The sequence below is a fragment of the Rhinoderma darwinii genome, chromosome 4 (genome assembly GCF_050947455.1).
Source record: "Rhinoderma darwinii isolate aRhiDar2 chromosome 4, aRhiDar2.hap1, whole genome shotgun sequence".
Lineage (NCBI taxonomy): Eukaryota > Metazoa > Chordata > Amphibia > Anura > Rhinodermatidae > Rhinoderma > Rhinoderma darwinii.
Window position 1 is genome coordinate 195,167,384 of NC_134690.1, and position 16,898 is coordinate 195,184,281.

Genomic DNA, 16,898 nt, shown 5'->3' on the forward strand with positions numbered 1-16,898 from the left:
TCCACGTGTGGGGACGGGTGCAGCTGGCGTCATGCATAGTTGACCGCATGTATACATAATTATTTTTTATTTTTTTTTTTGTACCTGCTTTTGCCTATTTGCAGAGATTGGCTGTGGGTCTTGGGAAGGTGCCTCTATATTTTTTTTTTATTTCAGACCCACGCCACTTTTTTTTTTTTTCTTTTAGACATTTGAACAGGGGTACACTTGTGTACCAGTTGTCCAAGTACAAGTTGTACCACTGGTACTACTAACGTGGTGCAGGAGGTCTCACACGGTCTTCCCTGTTGTGGACAGGACAGGGGGACAGTTTGGGGGCTATACTGTCCTGTCCTTTCCCCTCATAGATCAAGAAAGCGTGTGTGTATCCGGTCTCGGACTCACGCGGCTTGTAGACCTTGCCGTACCTGGCGCGGTTATTGGGCAAATATTGGTAAGAATTCAGCCTGCCCTCAAAGTGCACCAGGGATTCATCAACTGAAATTTCTTTGTTGGGGTGTAGATTTTCGGCACTTTTTTTGGGAGAAAATGTTTGAGGGGGGTCTAATTTTTAAAAAGTCTGTCGGAGTTGGGTTCGTCCTGTGGGGGGGGTGGTCATTGGGAGTTGTTACTAAAGTGCAGACATTTTTGGAGGGCCTCAAAGCAGGGTCTGGTCATAGTATTTCTGTACAAGGGACAATGCAATGATCGAAAATGTCCGTGGACCAGTAGGATCTCACTTTCTTCTGGACATAAAAGGAGTTTGGGTGTTCAGCTGTAAATTTTTGGGCGTATCTGTTGGTTTAGTCCACCATAAGCTCTATCAAATTGCCAGTAAAGAACAATTTGAAAAATCCATTTACAGGCAGCCCTTTCGTCTGCACTTGAATTCCTGCCACAGCAGTAAATTCTTGGATTTGGGAGGTGTAATTGGCTCGGGGTGACCGATCACTGCTGGCATATCAGTGTCAAGCAGAACGGCAGTTTCAGGTTTATTCAGAACCTGGGCACTAACCCTCCTCCAGTGACTGTGATGAACCCCCTCGTAGTCGCAGGAGGAGGACGGGAGGCTGAACTCTGGTTCCTCACCGCTGACAGAGTCCGTATCGGAAGTGATCATGGCATACGCCTCTTCGGCGGTGTAACGTTAAGTAGTGGTTTTATAAGTGTGTGTGTGTGTGTGTGTGTGTGTGTTTTTATACACACGTAGCTGTAACAAACAGTTTGTATAACAGATTTTTTTTAATTTACGCGTAAAACACGAACGCTAACATAGCGTTGTTTGTTAATTTCACGTAAAACACTAAAGCCGGATTCACACGAGCGTGTGCATTTTGCGCGCGCAAAAAAACGCGGCGTTTTGAGTGCGAAAAAGTTACATAACGGCTCCGTGTGTCAGCAGCACTTGATGCGTGGCTGCGTGATATTCGCGCAGCCGCCATCATTGACACGGTTTGTAAACAGAAAAGCACTTGGTGCTTTTCTATTTTCATTCATAGTTATTACTGCTGTTGCGCGAATCACGCGCGTCACACGGAAGTGAGAAAAACGCACAAATATAGGACATTTTACGTTCGTCTGAATAAGCCCTAACACTGACTGACTAATACTTTCTTTTTATTTTTATGACGCTGACTAACGGACAAGTGACGAGACAGACATTATGGATTGACACTAACAACTGATGCGACGAATTGACGTAAACTACCTAGACAACAACCTAACCACTAAATTATTTTTAGTGATTTATGATTGGGGGAAAAAGAATCTTCCTTATAAACTGGGAGGTGTGTGGGGACACACGCTATGAATAGGGGAACTTAAGATTGGGGCCTATTATTATATTTATTTTTTTTCATTCTGAGGGGCACACAGCACAACACAGGCTCTGATCTCTCCAACTTCTCCTCACCAACAAAGATCAGAGCTCATGTCCGGTATTTTTCACCCGCCCTGGGTGAAAACGCACTGTGATTTGGTGGGTCTGTTCAGACCCACCAATGAACTGCTTTTACGGGTCCATTGCCGCTTCTATTGGTCCATTACTGGTCACGTGGGGCAGGGGCTGACTACCATAGTAACCGTTCCCGGACTTAATTACAAGTCCCGGGAACGATTTTTAGCACTTTAAATGCAGAAACTATGTAATCGGTGGATCTGTACAGATCCACAGATTACATCAATCGCCGGCATTGAACCGCTTTTACGGGTCCATTGCTGGTGATTGTGGAGTGTTAGCTGTTGGGGACAACTGATCTACCGGTTCCCAGTGCACACTGTCACAGACCGTATGCACGGGGAACCGCGCAGTAACAAGCAAATCTCATCCACACGCTGCGTAAAAAATATGCAGAAAAAACGTTCATAAATTGACCTGTGGTGCGTTTTTTTATTTTTTAATCCATAGCATGTCAATTTATGCTTTGAATCTTTCTATTCTTTTGCGGTTTTTCCCTGTTGAATTCAATGGGGAGGTAAAACTCAAAATAAATAGCAAATGTTGCATTTTTTGCGGTGGGAAAGCTGAGATTCTGGCGCAAAAATTATACTTGGCCAGATCTCTCTGCTTCTGCATCCAGACCGGCCTCCAGAGCTGACGATTCATCCCATGTGACAGCTGCAACCAATCACAGGCTACAGTTGTCACATGAAACGTCATTTTAGGAGGCTGGGCTGCAGGACGTCGCCGTGGCTTTACTTTTTCACCTGCTGTTTTCCGCAGTGGACAATCCGGCTGAAAAACTACCCCACAATCTTGTGCTGTTTTTCGTCCGGAATTCCCTGCGGGTAACTGGGTGGATATGCTGTGTACTTTAACGCAGCGTATACACCCTGTGTGAACATAGCCCAAAGCGGATTAATTGGACTGAACATAATCTTCAACAAGAAACTTAATACAGCAGCGTTTTCAGCTGCTGGTTTGTTTAAAGGGATCCTGTCACCAGCATTTTAGCTATAAAGCCAGCAATACCTGGTGAAAGTGGGTGAAAAATCATTGTCATCTAAGCTATAAATATGTTCTAAGTAAGCTCTGTAGCTTTAGTATTCCGTTTTTCAGTGGTCCCACGCCGTATGCAAATGAGCAGAAAAGAGTCAAATCTTCATCTGAAAAGAGTCAGATTTTCATTCCTCCAGCATCTGAGTGGACTCCACCTCCTTCTTTTTGATTGATAGCTCCTTAGACAGTCAGGGCGGACAGGTGGTGGCAGTGGGCGTGGCTAAGAAGCTGCATCCCAGAGGGAAAAATAATTACCATAAAAGGCGGGAAAAGTTTAAACTACTAAATTTACTGACAGAGGAGGACTTCGGGAAAGACGAGAACAGGAACGCACTCTGGACAGCTGCGGCCATTGAGGGGGCAGGTGAGTTTAACAGGTAAGATGTTGATGACAGGATCCCTTTAAGAGCCTACCTTTCTTAACCTTACAAAAAGTCAGTGATTTTAAGTTGCCATATCTGTTTGTGTTCTGTTTTTAAATAGTTTTTTGTTTTAAAGTCCCTGATGTTTTATTTGATCACTACAACGTTCTATATGAACCCAAACTTTTTTATTTGTTTTAGATAGTCATGTAAAGTTTGTGAAATGATACTAGTTTTATTGTTGAATTTACTGATATTGTCAAATTTTGCATCTTTTGTTTTAGCATTTGCATTTATGGTGGTGGAGATCGTAAAAACCAAATAAATGTCGTTACAAAGGGAGTGGATATTATTATTGCTACTCCAGGGAGGCTAAACGATTTGCAAATGAACAACTTTGTTAATCTAAAAAGTGTAACCTACTTGGTAAGTATATTTTATTTTTTGTATGAAAACTAGACTTGCAGAAAATGTGCAAAAAGAGTTTATGGTTAGCTAACTGAATATATAGCACAATAAATGAGGGATTCATCAAGAGACCCTATTGGGCCTCCTTCACACATGTATTTATTTGTGGCGTTCGGGGCAGATGCAGTTATTATTAAAATGTAAGGCTCTGTTCACATATGGTTTAAACGGAACTTCCGACGCAAATGTGAAGTGCCCAAAAAAAAAAACGCCCCCTAAAGAGAACCTTTCACCTCTCCATACATGTGCAGCGTGTAATAGGCAGGGCTGCACAAACCCTGGGGAACTTTACTTTTTTTTTTCTACCCTCCTCCGTTATTTAGATATCGGTGCCGTTATGTTTGGCACCCGATATTTAAATAATCCCCTGAACAGTCAATGGGGCGTGTAATTGCAAGGGGGTATGTTACTATGGCTGTGACACTATCCATTCAGATGCGAACAGTGTTACAGCAGCAGCGAGGATAGAGGAGAGCGTGTGCACGCGCACGCTCTCAATCTTCAGCTGTCAAGATCAGTCTTCTGCCGAACTGGCAAGGGGGTGTGTCACTGCTACGGACAGTGTAAGAGCTGGAGAGAGTAGAGCGCGCATGCGCTCTCTTCAGCGCTTGCACTGTCCGTAACAGAGACACGCTCCCTTGCCAGTTCGGGATGGTGCGGGCTCAGTATTATACAGCTGGCACCCTCCTGTAACTGCCAGGACCGGAGCTATTCTCCGATCCGGCAGATTAACCCCTCAGATGCTGCACTCAATAGTGACGTAATCGCTGGGTTGCTGTGGCAATCGGACGCCAGATAATGGCGTCCGAGTCTGCCCTGTACGGGAGCCGATGAGGACCTGCCTGCGGAGTGTCCTCATAGGCTTGCTATCAGTGAATAACTGACAGCGCTAATACACTGCACTACGTATGTAGTGCAGTGTATTAGAGTAGCGATCGGGGCATCAGGCCCTCAAGTCACATAGTGGGACAAGCCAAAGTAAAAAAAAGTTAATAAAAATGTGGTAAAACAATAAACACACACGTTTAAAATAATTTAAAAAAAAAGCAAAACTGACTTTTTCCCCATAGTAAGTCTTTTATTATGGGAAAAACCGTAAAAATGAAGAAAAAACTATACATAATTGGTATCGCCGCGTCCGTAACGACCCAAACTACAAAACTATTATGTAATTTATCCCGCACGGTGAATGCCGTAAAAAAAAAAAAAAACATGAAAAACAACGCCAGAATCTTTGTTTTTAGGTCACATCTCCTTCCAAAAAATGCTATAAAAAGTGATGAAAAAGTCACATTTACTCCAAAATAGTACTAATAAAAACGTCAATCCGTCCCGCAAAAAATAATCCCTGACACCACTTTGTGCACGCAAACATAAAAAAAGTTATGGGTCTTAGAATATGGCGACACAGAAAACAAATGATTTTATAAAAAAAAAAAGTGATTTTATTGTGCAAAAGCTGCAATACATAAAAAAAAATATATAAATTTGGTATCGCCGTAATCGTATCGACCCGCAGAATAAAGCTAACGTAATTTAGGGCACACTGTAGATGCCGAAAAAAAACCAATAAAAAACTATTCCAGAATTGCTTAATTTTGGTAAATTTCCTTTACCAAAAAATGAAATAAAACGTGATCAAAAAGTCGTATGTGTTCTAAAATGGTACCAATAAAATCTACAGCCCGTCTCGCAAAAAACAAGCCCACACACCGCTCAATCAAATTCAAAAAAGGCTGCCTGCCGGCAGAAATAAGCCCTGTTTTCCAACCATTATTAAAGAGTAAAAATAAAATAAAAACGTCTTTATTCAATTTGCAACAAGGACAGACTACATGAAATTTAAAAGTTAATGTCCATTTCTGACAGCAATTAGCACAGTGCCAGACGTAAGAGCTCTGTCTAGAAAGGGTTAAGTACCACAACCACAGAGCGCTAGTTATTAGTTAGATTCAAAGGTGTCAATAGGACAATTATTAAAATAAAGGTAGAAGCCCCCCCGACATGTTTCGCTACGATGTAGCGTCTTCAGGGGTATCGGGGCCAATGACAGCGAGCGGCGGTGTCAGTCTCATTAAGTATTCACTGCAACTAGCTGAACATGTGTCCACAATCAGTCGATAGCCTATCCAAGGAGGAATAGAGGACCGAGCCTCCTCCTCCGTTGATTGACAGATTCTGCCACCAATCACTTACTAGTTAGATGCCACCAATGAACAGCACTCAAGTGCACAAGCACACCAGGCTGCTTGATGGTAATCGCTGTACATATAATTATAACATTACTATAATACAAGAAAGAGGTCACCGATGAGTTTATAGATAAGTGCACAGAGGCACAAAGTGAGAAAAGTGATGGGATAGTAACGAATGTGATTAGTAATAGTACCATTCTAGGTACAAACGCTGTGCCCTGATTAAAGACGATATTATAGTTGCTGTGAGCGGCACAACAATATTACTATGATCTAAAGAAGTTATTAGTGGGCTTATAGATCAATACGTTTATAGGGTAGAAAGACATAATAGGCAGAGTTATCATGGACACTGTAGATAAGTGTACGAGTCTACACACGGAGACAGACACACTGGTGTACTGGCATGACTGAATCAGAATGCCGTATATGCCGGACAGCAAGATAATCGCTATACACAGTATCGGGACACTGCTACTATGCAAAAAATAAATTTAAAAAAATGTAAAAAAAAAAGGTTTACTAGAGAGTTTGTAAAACGGTGCACAAACGCACAATGTGAACAGAGTGATACAATAATAATACAATGTAACACGCTGGCGCTGTGAGGTGATTAAAGGTGATGTTACAATTACTGTAAGCAGCACAAAAGATGTTACTGTGATCTGGGAAGGTTATCAGTGGACTAATAGATCAATGCGCTAATAAACTAGGGTAAATCAAAATGAGCAGATTCATGATAGGCATTGCAAATTAGTATACACGCTGAAATACCAGAGATATACGCGCAAAGGTGTACCAGAACGGCATAGTAAGAATGCCATTTATGTCAGACAGCGATATAAGTAGTATACAGAATAATACAATAATATCTATGGATAGATAAAAGGTATGAGATATTACACTCATCGGGCTTAGTAGAGACCAAGCATTCAGAGTCAGTTGCTATCAAAGTGACTCATAAAGAAACGCAGTGAGTTATAATTGATCAAAATATTCAAACCGCCGCTATGTCGCTTACCAAGCTGTAGCCTGGGGGGTACCTGAAGCAAATACTAAGTATGATTGATAGTAGTATATTCATATAAGAAATGTGGATAGTAAGGCAGATTATAAAGAGTTTAATGACTACATTGTCAGTACAGTACCAGAATAATCACACAAACTGAAGTATAGTTCCAGTGTTTGGGTAACGTGTAGGATTCACAGAAAAGCAGCAAACGTAAATCCCTCATTGAGGCCTAATTGTGTCACAATGATAGAATAACCATAAAACCCTCCGATAAAGGGGGCAACATTGTGGTCATGGACCAGGATGACTATGTTGCCATGGTCCATAGACTGTTAGATGACACCACTACATATATGATCCTTGAGAAAAATCCGACTGATCTGTTCCTCAGTGCATTATACACGTTATTTGATGTAGCCAAGACACAGAATATGATTAGTAATGAAGAATTCAAACGCATCTATAACCCTACTCCTACACTAGCGACATTCTACGCACTGCCGAAAATCCACAAGATCTCTCGCCCAATACCGGGTCGACCAATCGTGTCTGGCAATGATAGTCTTACCCAAGGCATTAGTATGTACTTGGATGAAATCCTTTCGCCATTTGTCACCTCCCTGCCTTCATTTCTAAGGGACACGAAGGATACCATCAACAGGATCCAGGAGATTCATGTGACCTCTTCTACATTTATTGCCAGTATAGATGTAGAATCACTTTATACTAATATCCAACACCAATTTGGCCTCACAGCAGTTGCACATTTTTTGGGTACCAAGGGAGTTCAATTTCATGCTCATAACAAATTCCTACTATCACTACTCCGGTTTCTTCTCACTCACAATTATTTTTTATTTGATCACAAATTTTATTTGCAGACCAAAGGAACAGCTATGGGCACTGTTTGTGCACCTACCTATGCAAACCTATTTTTGGGGTGGTGGGAGGATACCTTGGTCTTCACTGACACTTTAGCTTCATACACTTGTCACATCCTGTTCTGGGGGAGATATATTGATGATATTCTCCTCCTTTGGGATGGGGACCTAAACACATTTCACGACTTCATGCACACACTCAATTCTAATCATATAGGCATGAAATTTACCCACGTCATTCATAAAAAGGAGATCATCTTTTTGGACCTAAAAATCTCTCTGGATCCTGCTGGTGGTATCCACACGGATATCTCACGTAAACCAACGTCCACTAATAGCCTGCTGCACTGGGACAGTTATCACCCCCCTGCCTTAAAGAAGGGAATCCCAATAGGGCAATATCTCCGTGCCAAACGTAACTGCTCGGACGAGCAGTCTTTTGAATTGGAGTGTAATGGGCTTTTCACTAAGTTTTTGGCACGTGGATATCCCAAAAAATGGCTACACAAAGCGTATGCCAGAGCGAGAGCCACTGATAGAAGAGATCTATTATGTGAACGTAAATCCGTTACTGATCAACAATTAACAGTCACTGGCAAATCTGCTGTAATGACCAGTGTAAGATGCATTGGGACCTTTGATACTGGCTCCAAACAGGTTCGTGATATTCTTGAACGTCACTGGCCGGTTCTCCTGGCAGACCCTGACTTACAGGGTGTTGTTCCTTCCACACCAAACATCACATATCGAAGAGGTAGAAATCTACGTGACTATCTGGTGCATAGTCATCATTCTGGAGTGATTTCTGTGTCAAAAAATTGGCTGAAGACATCGGTCACTGGTTCTCATCCATGTGGCCGATGTTCTTTTTGCCACTTAATGGCTACTACAAAAGAATTTACCAATCCACTTGATAACAGATCCTATCGGATTAAACAATTTATTAATTGCCGTAGCAAGGGAGTTATTTACATAGCCAGCTGCTCTTGTCCTAAGTTATATGTAGGGAAGACAATACAAGAATTACGGAGGAGAATTTCTAAACATCTAAGCACTATAAACCAAAAAGAGGATACACCACTGTCTAGGCACATCCGTCTTGTACATGATGGGGACATTCGCTCCTTGAAATTCTGGGGCATTACGCAAGTCAAACTTGGCCCTAGAGCAGGTAACCTTGACCGCAAGTTGTTACAGGAGGAGGCACGTTGGATCCATCGCCTTGGATCTCTCAGCCCAGGAGGCCTCAATGAGGGATTTACGTTTGCTGCTTTTCTGTGAATCCTACACGTTACCCAAACACTGGAACTATACTTCAGTTTGTGTGATTATTCTGGTACTGTACTGACAATGTAGTCATTAAACTCTTTATAATCTGCCTTACTATCCACATTTCTTATATGAATATACTACTATCAATCATACTTAGTATTTGCTTCAGGTACCCCCCAGGCTACAGCTTGGTAAGCGACATAGCGGCGGTTTGAATATTTTGATCAATTATAACTCACTGCGTTTCTTTATGAGTCACTTTGATAGCAACTGACTCTGAATGCTTGGTCTCTACTAAGCCCGATGAGTGTAATATCTCATACCTTTTATCTATCCATAGATATTATTGTATTATTCTGTATACTACTTATATCGCTGTCTGACATAAATGGCATTCTTACTATGCCGTTCTGGTACACCTTTGCGCGTATATCTCTGGTATTTCAGCGTGTATACTAATTTGCAATGCCTATCATGAATCTGCTCATTTTGATTTACCCTAGTTTATTAGCGCATTGATCTATTAGTCCACTGATAACCTTCCCAGATCACAGTAACATCTTTTGTGCTGCTTACAGTAATTGTAACATCACCTTTAATCACCTCACAGCGCCAGCGTGTTACATTGTATTATTATTGTATCACTCTGTTCACATTGTGCGTTTGTGCACCGTTTTACAAACTCTCTAGTATACCTTTTTTTTTTTTTTTTTTTTTAAATTTATTTTTTGCATAGTAGCAGTGTCCCGATACTGTGTATAGCGATTATCTTGCTGTCCGGCATATACGGCATTCTGATTCAGTCATGCCAGTACACCAGTGTGTCTGTCTCCGTGTGTAGACTCGTACACTTATCTACAGTGTCCATGATAACTCTGCCTATTATGTCTTTCTACCCTATAAACGTATTGATCTATAAGCCCACTAATAACTTCTTTAGATCATAGTAATATTGTTGTGCCGCTCACAGCAACTATAATATCGTCTTTAATCAGGGCACAGCGTTTGTACCTAGAATGGTACTATTACTAATCACATTCGTTACTATCCCATCACTTTTCTCACTTTGTGCCTCTGTGCACTTATCTATAAACTCATCGGTGACCTCTTTCTTGTATTATAGTAATGTTATAATTATATGTACAGCGATTACCATCAAGCAGCCTGGTGTGCTTGTGCACTTGAGTGCTGTTCATTGGTGGCATCTAACTAGTAAGTGATTGGTGGCAGAATCTGTCAATCAACGGAGGAGGAGGCTCGGTCCTCTATTCCTCCTTGGATAGGCTATCGACTGATTGTGGACACATGTTCAGCTAGTTGCAGTGAATACTTAATGAGACTGACACCGCCGCTCGCTGTCATTGGCCCCGATACCCCTGAAGACGCTACATCGTAGCGAAACATGTCGGGGGGGCTTCTACCTTTATTTTAATAATTGTCCTATTGACACCTTTGAATCTAACTAATAACTAGCGCTCTGTGGTTGTGGTACTTAACCCTTTCTAGACAGAGCTCTTACGTCTGGCACTGTGCTAATTGCTGTCAGAAATGGACATTAACTTTTAAATTTCATGTAGTCTGTCCTTGTTGCAAATTGAATAAAGACTTTTTTATTTTATTTTTACTCTTTAATAATGGTTGGAAAACAGGGCTTATTTCTGCCGGCAGGCAGCCTTTTTTGAATTTAACTGTTGCACGCCCACCAACTATTGAGGTCCGCTCCATTGTAATTTTTCACACCGCTCAATCAACTCAAAAATAAAAAAGTTATGGCACTAGAAATGCGGGGATGAAAAAAATCTCAATGCGCAGGCCGGAGGGGAACATTCCTTCAGTTTCAGGGCCTTCGTATTTAGGAACTAGGGAAGGGACATAGCACATCCGTTGGAAGTGAGGGCACCCGTATTCTACCAGCGCAAAACTTTCCCAGCAATATTTCCCAAACTACGAAAGTACGAAGGAGAAAAAGTCCCCTAAAGGTATAGAGCGTTACAAAAGGGGGATAAGAAAGAAAACAGTTTGTGTGACACCGGCCTGCCTATAACGGATCGCTTCACAGCGTAACACACATCTATGGATAATTGTATTATTTACCCCATTATTATACCCTCTTATTATGCCCTGATGTACTCCGCACAGATTACATATGCCACCACATTATAAACTGAAATGCCAGAAAAACCCCAAACAGAAATATTACCAAGCAAAATCCATGCTCAAAATGGCGGTCTTTCCCTTCTTAGCCCTACAAGTAAGGCATTACCATACCCGGAAGAACCCGCTTATGGGGTAAGATTCTCTAGGGGCACAACATATTGTGCGGTGAATGGGCAGATCAGTGGAACAATTGCAATTTTCACTTTGCACCATCCACTGCGTATTCATTTCTGAAAAACACCTGTGGAGTCTAAATTCTCACTACACCCCTTGATAAATGCCTCTAGGGGTGTAGTTTCTAAAACGGGGTCACTTTTGTTTGGTACATCAGTGGTTTTGCAAATGCTACATGGCGTCCGCAAACTATTCCAGCAAAATCTGCGCTCCAAAAGATAAATACCGCTCCTTTTCTTCTGAATGCTCCCATATATGTAAACAGCTGATTATAACCACATATGGGGTGTTACCATACTCTGAAAATGTTGGGGTGCTTTTTCTTCTTCCTTGTAAAAATGAAAAATGTTGATCTAAAACTACATCTTGTTGGAAAAAAAATATATTTTTCATTTTCATGGCTTAATTCTAATTCAGCAAAAAACCTTTGGGATCAAAATTTTCACTATACCCCTAGATGATTCCTCAGGGGGTGCAGTTTCCCAAATGGAGTAACTTTTGGGGTATTTCCACTGTACTAGTACTACAGGGGCTCAGCAAATGTGACATGGCGCCCAGAAACCATTCCAAAATCCAAATGGTGCTCCTTCCATTCTGAGCCCTACCATGTGTCCAAACAGATGTTTTATGACCACATGTGGGGTATTTTTTTACTCGGGAGAAATTGCTTTACAAATGTTGCGGTGCTTTTTCTCCTTCAGTCCTTGTGGAAATGAAAAAAAAAATACCTAAACCTACATTTTCTTTGAAAAAAATGTAGATTTTCATTTTTACGGCCTACTTCCAATAAGTTCTGCAAAACACCAGTGGGGTCAAACTGCTCACTGTACCCCTACATAATTTCCTCATGGGGTGTAGTTTCCAAAATGGGGTCACTTGGGGGTTTCCACTGTTTTGTCCCCTCAGGGGCTTTGCAAATGCGACATGGCCACTGCAAACCATTCCTGCTAAATTTGAGTTCCAAAAGCCAAATGGCGCTCTTTCCATTCTAAGCCCTGCCGTGTGTCCAAACAGCCGGTTATTACCAAATATGGGGTATTGTTTTACCCGGGAGAAATTGCTCTACAAATGTTGTGGTGCTTTTTCTACTTTAGTTCTTTTGGAAATTATTTTTTTTTTTTTTAGCTAAACCTACATTTTATTTGAAAAAATTTAGATTTTTATGGCTTAGTTGCAAAAATTTTTGCAAGGAAACTGGCAGGTCAAAATGCTTGCTACACCCCTAAATAAATTCCTCGAGGGGTGTAGTTTCCCAAATGGGGTCACTTTTGGGGGGTTTCCACAGTTTTAGTTCCACAAGACCTGTTCAAAGCTCACATGGTGCCTAAAATATATTCTAATAAAAAGGAGGCCCAAAATCCACTAGGTGCTACTTTTGCTTCTGAGGCCGGTGCTTCAGTCCAGTAGCACACTAGAGCCACATGTGGGATATTTCCTAAAACTGCAGAACCTGGGCAATAAATATTGAGTTGCATTTCTCTGGTAAAACCTTCTGTGGTACAAAAAAATGGATTAAAAATGAATTTCTGGAAAAAAATTTCACCTCTACTTTGCCTTAATTCCTGCGCAATGTCTAAAGGGTTAAGAAACTTTCTAAATGCTGTTTTGAATACTTTGAGGGGTGCAGTTTTTAAAATGGGGTGACTTATTGGGGGTTTCTAATATCTAAGGACTTCATAGCCACTTCAGAACTGAACTGGCCCCTGTAAAAATAGCATTTTGACATTTTCTTGAAAATGTGAGAAATTGCTGCTAAAGTTCTAAGCCTTTGTAACGTCCTAGAAAAATAAAATGATGTTCAAAAAACGATGCCAAACTAAAGTAGACATATGGGTGATGTTAATTAGCAACAATTTTGTGTGGTATAACTGCCTGTCTTACAAGCAGATACATTTAAATTGAGAAAAATGCTAATTTTTGCAATTTTTCACGAAATTTTGGTGTTTTTCACAATTAAATTGAATGTATCGGGCAAATTTTGCCAGTAACATAAAGTCCAATGTGTCACGAGAAAACAATCTCCGGAATGCTTTTACCTATCCAAGCGATTCTGAGTTATTACCACATAAAGTGAAACATGTCAGATTTGAAAAATGAGGCCATGTCAGGAAGGTCAAAAGTGGCCAAAGTGGGAAGGGGTTAAAGAGGCTCTGTCACCACATTGTAAGTGCCCTATCTCCTACATAAGGAGATGGGCGCTATAATGTAGGTGACAGCAGTGCTTTTTATTTAAAACAAACATCTATTTTTACCACTTTATTAGCGTTTTTAGATTTATTCTAATGAGATTCTTAATGCCCAATTGGGCGTATTTTTACTTTAGACCACTCCTCTCCATTCATTTACACAGCGCATAGGGATCCTGTTAGATCCTTATGTGCTGTCTTATATTAACACATTAAGGGCTTATTCAGACGAACGGGATATACGTCCGTGCAACGCGCGTGATTTTCACGCGCGTCACACAGACCTACATTAGTCTATGGGGCCGTGCAGACAGTTGCGTAATTTTTACGCAGCGTGAGTCCGCTGCGAAAAACTCACTACATGTCCGTTCCTTGTGCGTATTTTGCGCATCACGCATCCATTGAAGTCAATGGGTGCGTGAAAATCACGCGCACCACACTGAAGCACTTCCGTGGGACGCGCGTGAGTCATGCAACAGCTGTAAAACTATGAATGTAACAGAAAAGCACCACGTGCTATTCTGTTTACAAACATCCAAACGGAGTGTCATAATGATGGCGACTGCGTGAAAATCACGCAGCCGCGCATCATACGGGGCTGACACACGGAGCTGTTAAATACCTTTTGCGTGCGCAAAACGCTGCGTTTTTTGTGCGCGCAAAACGCACACATTCGTGTGAATCCTGCCTTACAATACCAAAGTATTTAGACATTCCACGGGATGTCTATTCACAATCTCTGCACTTCGTTACTCTGTCTGTGGTAGTTACAGCAGAGGACGCGTAATCTCGCGAGATTACGCGGTAAATGACAGGTTACAACGAGATTACGCTTCCTCTGCTGTAACTACCATAGAAACAGTAACGAAGTGCAGAGATTGTAAATAGACATCCCATGGAATGTCTATTCACTGTCTAAACACTTCAGTATTGTTAATGTGTTAGTATAAAACAGCACATGAGGATCTAGCAGGATCCCTATGCGCTGTGTAAATGAATGGAGAGGAGTGCATGATGCTGATTGGTCAGCGTCATACACTCCCCTGTAAAACGCCCACTTGGTCTAAAGTAAAAATACGCCCACTTGGGCATTAAGCAACTCATTAGCATAAATCTAAAAACGCTATTAAAGTGGTAAAAATAGATAGTTTATTTAAATAAAAAGCATTACGGTCACCTACATTATAGCGCCGAACTCCTTATGTAGGAGATAGGCCACTTATAATGTGGTGACAGAGCCTCTTTAAATATCGGGACAGTTCAGATGCTCACGGGGACAGCGCATGGGCACTCTCACTGGTCTGTAGATGTGCAGCCCCAAATAGAACACACAGTGCATTAAAGTTTGCTCCTACACCTTTTGAACCTAGCCAGCATTAACTTTGTGCTACAGTAGCTGTTCTGTGGGTTTAGATCATGGGCACATTAATGAGCCTTGGGAGGCCATGACTGTCTTTTCTTGGACCACTTTTGTCATGTACTAACCACTGCATGCAGAGGACACCCCAGAAGACCTTCTGTTTTTGGAGATTCTCTGATCCAGTCGCCTTATTCACACTGTTCTGTTTGGTCCATGAGATACGGACCGTACGTTCGCTGCAATTCCCGGACCGAACACTGTTAAGTAGCCATATTCCTAGCATCATAGTTATGTTTGCTAGGTGTCCCTGCCTGCCTGTGGGAATTCTGCCCCGTACTGTAATAATGTTTTCAATACGAGCTGGTAGTCCCGCAGGCAGGCAGTGACCCACCGCATCATGGATGACTATGATTCTGGAAGTACGACTCCCTGAACGGTGTTCGGTCTGTGAAATGTATCAGACGTAAGGTCCGTATCCCATGGAACGTACACGGCTGTGTGAGTAAGACCTAACCATCACTATTTGGCATTTGTCAAAGTCACTCAGTTCTTTACGCTTGCACATCTTTTCTTCTTCCAAGATATGAACTTCAAGAACTAAAGGTTCACTTGCTGCATAATATATCCCACCCCTTGTCAGGTGCCATTGCAACAAGATAATCAATGTTGTTCATCTCCAATATGTCACGAGAAAACATTCTCAGAATCACTTGGATAGGTAAAAGCATTCCGGAGTTATTACCACATAAAGCGACACATGTCATTTTGAAAAAATCATCTGTGTCCACAAGGCCAAAACAGGCTGCGTCCTGAAGTGGTTAAAGGGAACCTGTCACCAGCATTTCCCCTATTAAACCAGCAATACCTGGTGGTAGTGGGTGAAAAATCATTTCTATATAACCTAGAATTGTTGTCTTAGTCGGCTCTGCAGCTTTACTATTCAGTTTTTTAGTGTTCCCACACTGTATGCTAATGAGCATAAAAGAGTCACATTTTCGTGTGAAAAGAGTCATATCTTGATTCCTCAAGTCTTTCCGAGTTTTTCCCGCCTCCTTACTTTTTATTGACAGCTCCTCGCCTTCCCAGCACACCCAATCCTGCGCTTGTGCATTGATGTCCTCTTCTGGTGGTGCTCACAAAGGGACACCAGATTATTACGATAAAAGGCGCAAAATGTTTGCAGACCGTTATTTACAGTCAGAGGAGGAGTTTAGGAGAGGCGATAACGGTGATGAACTTTTGATAGCAGCGGCCAGTGAGGGATATGTAAAGTTCAATAGGTGAAATGCTGGTGACAGGTTCCGTAGAAGCAGATGGTCAGAGAATGTTTACTTTAGTAAAGGTGTACATAAACTAGTAATAGTTAATTAACACTGTATTACACATTCACTGATGTCTATTCACATTCACTAGTGAATGTGCACATTTACTGCTTGACTTTACTGGACGTTTTGAGACATATATATAATATATACAGGCTTGCTGCATTCAGGTTGTGTTCTTAAATTCACTGAGCATGGTTTAAAGTTCTCTGGGCCTTATTTATCATAGCTGTCTTAACAGAAAAACGGTCATTTTTGCCTATAGCAACCAACCGGAGTTGAGCTTTAATTTCTTAAGCCGCTCTTGGAAAAATTAAAACTGTACTTTAATATAGTGAAATTAGAATAGTTCACCAACTGGCGGCGACATGGATAATAACCTCACTAGCTCAGGGGCAGTTGCTTGTGCAGTTAACTCACTAATCCCAATTTGTTTGTGTCGTGGAAAGTAAAAGATTACATAACTCCGTTGTGAAAACTGGTTCATTACATTTTTAATAAAATCTTTATTTTTTTTTTTCCTTATGATCAT

At 41.4% G+C, this 16,898-nt stretch overlaps 1 protein-coding gene across 2 annotated transcripts in view; it reads left to right on the forward strand.

Moving 5' to 3' along the window:
- Positions 1 to 16,898, forward strand: part of DDX43 (DEAD-box helicase 43) — a 246,015-nt gene that overhangs the window by 124,591 nt on the left and 104,526 nt on the right. For both annotated transcript variants that reach the window (XR_012883166.1, XM_075862031.1), the window contains exon 9: positions 3,624 to 3,765. Coding sequence is in view for 1 of the 2 variants with exons in the window: in XM_075862031.1 (XP_075718146.1) it covers positions 3,624 to 3,765 (142 nt within the window). In the remaining variant the exon portion in view is untranslated. The remainder of the gene's footprint in view (positions 1 to 3,623; positions 3,766 to 16,898) is intronic.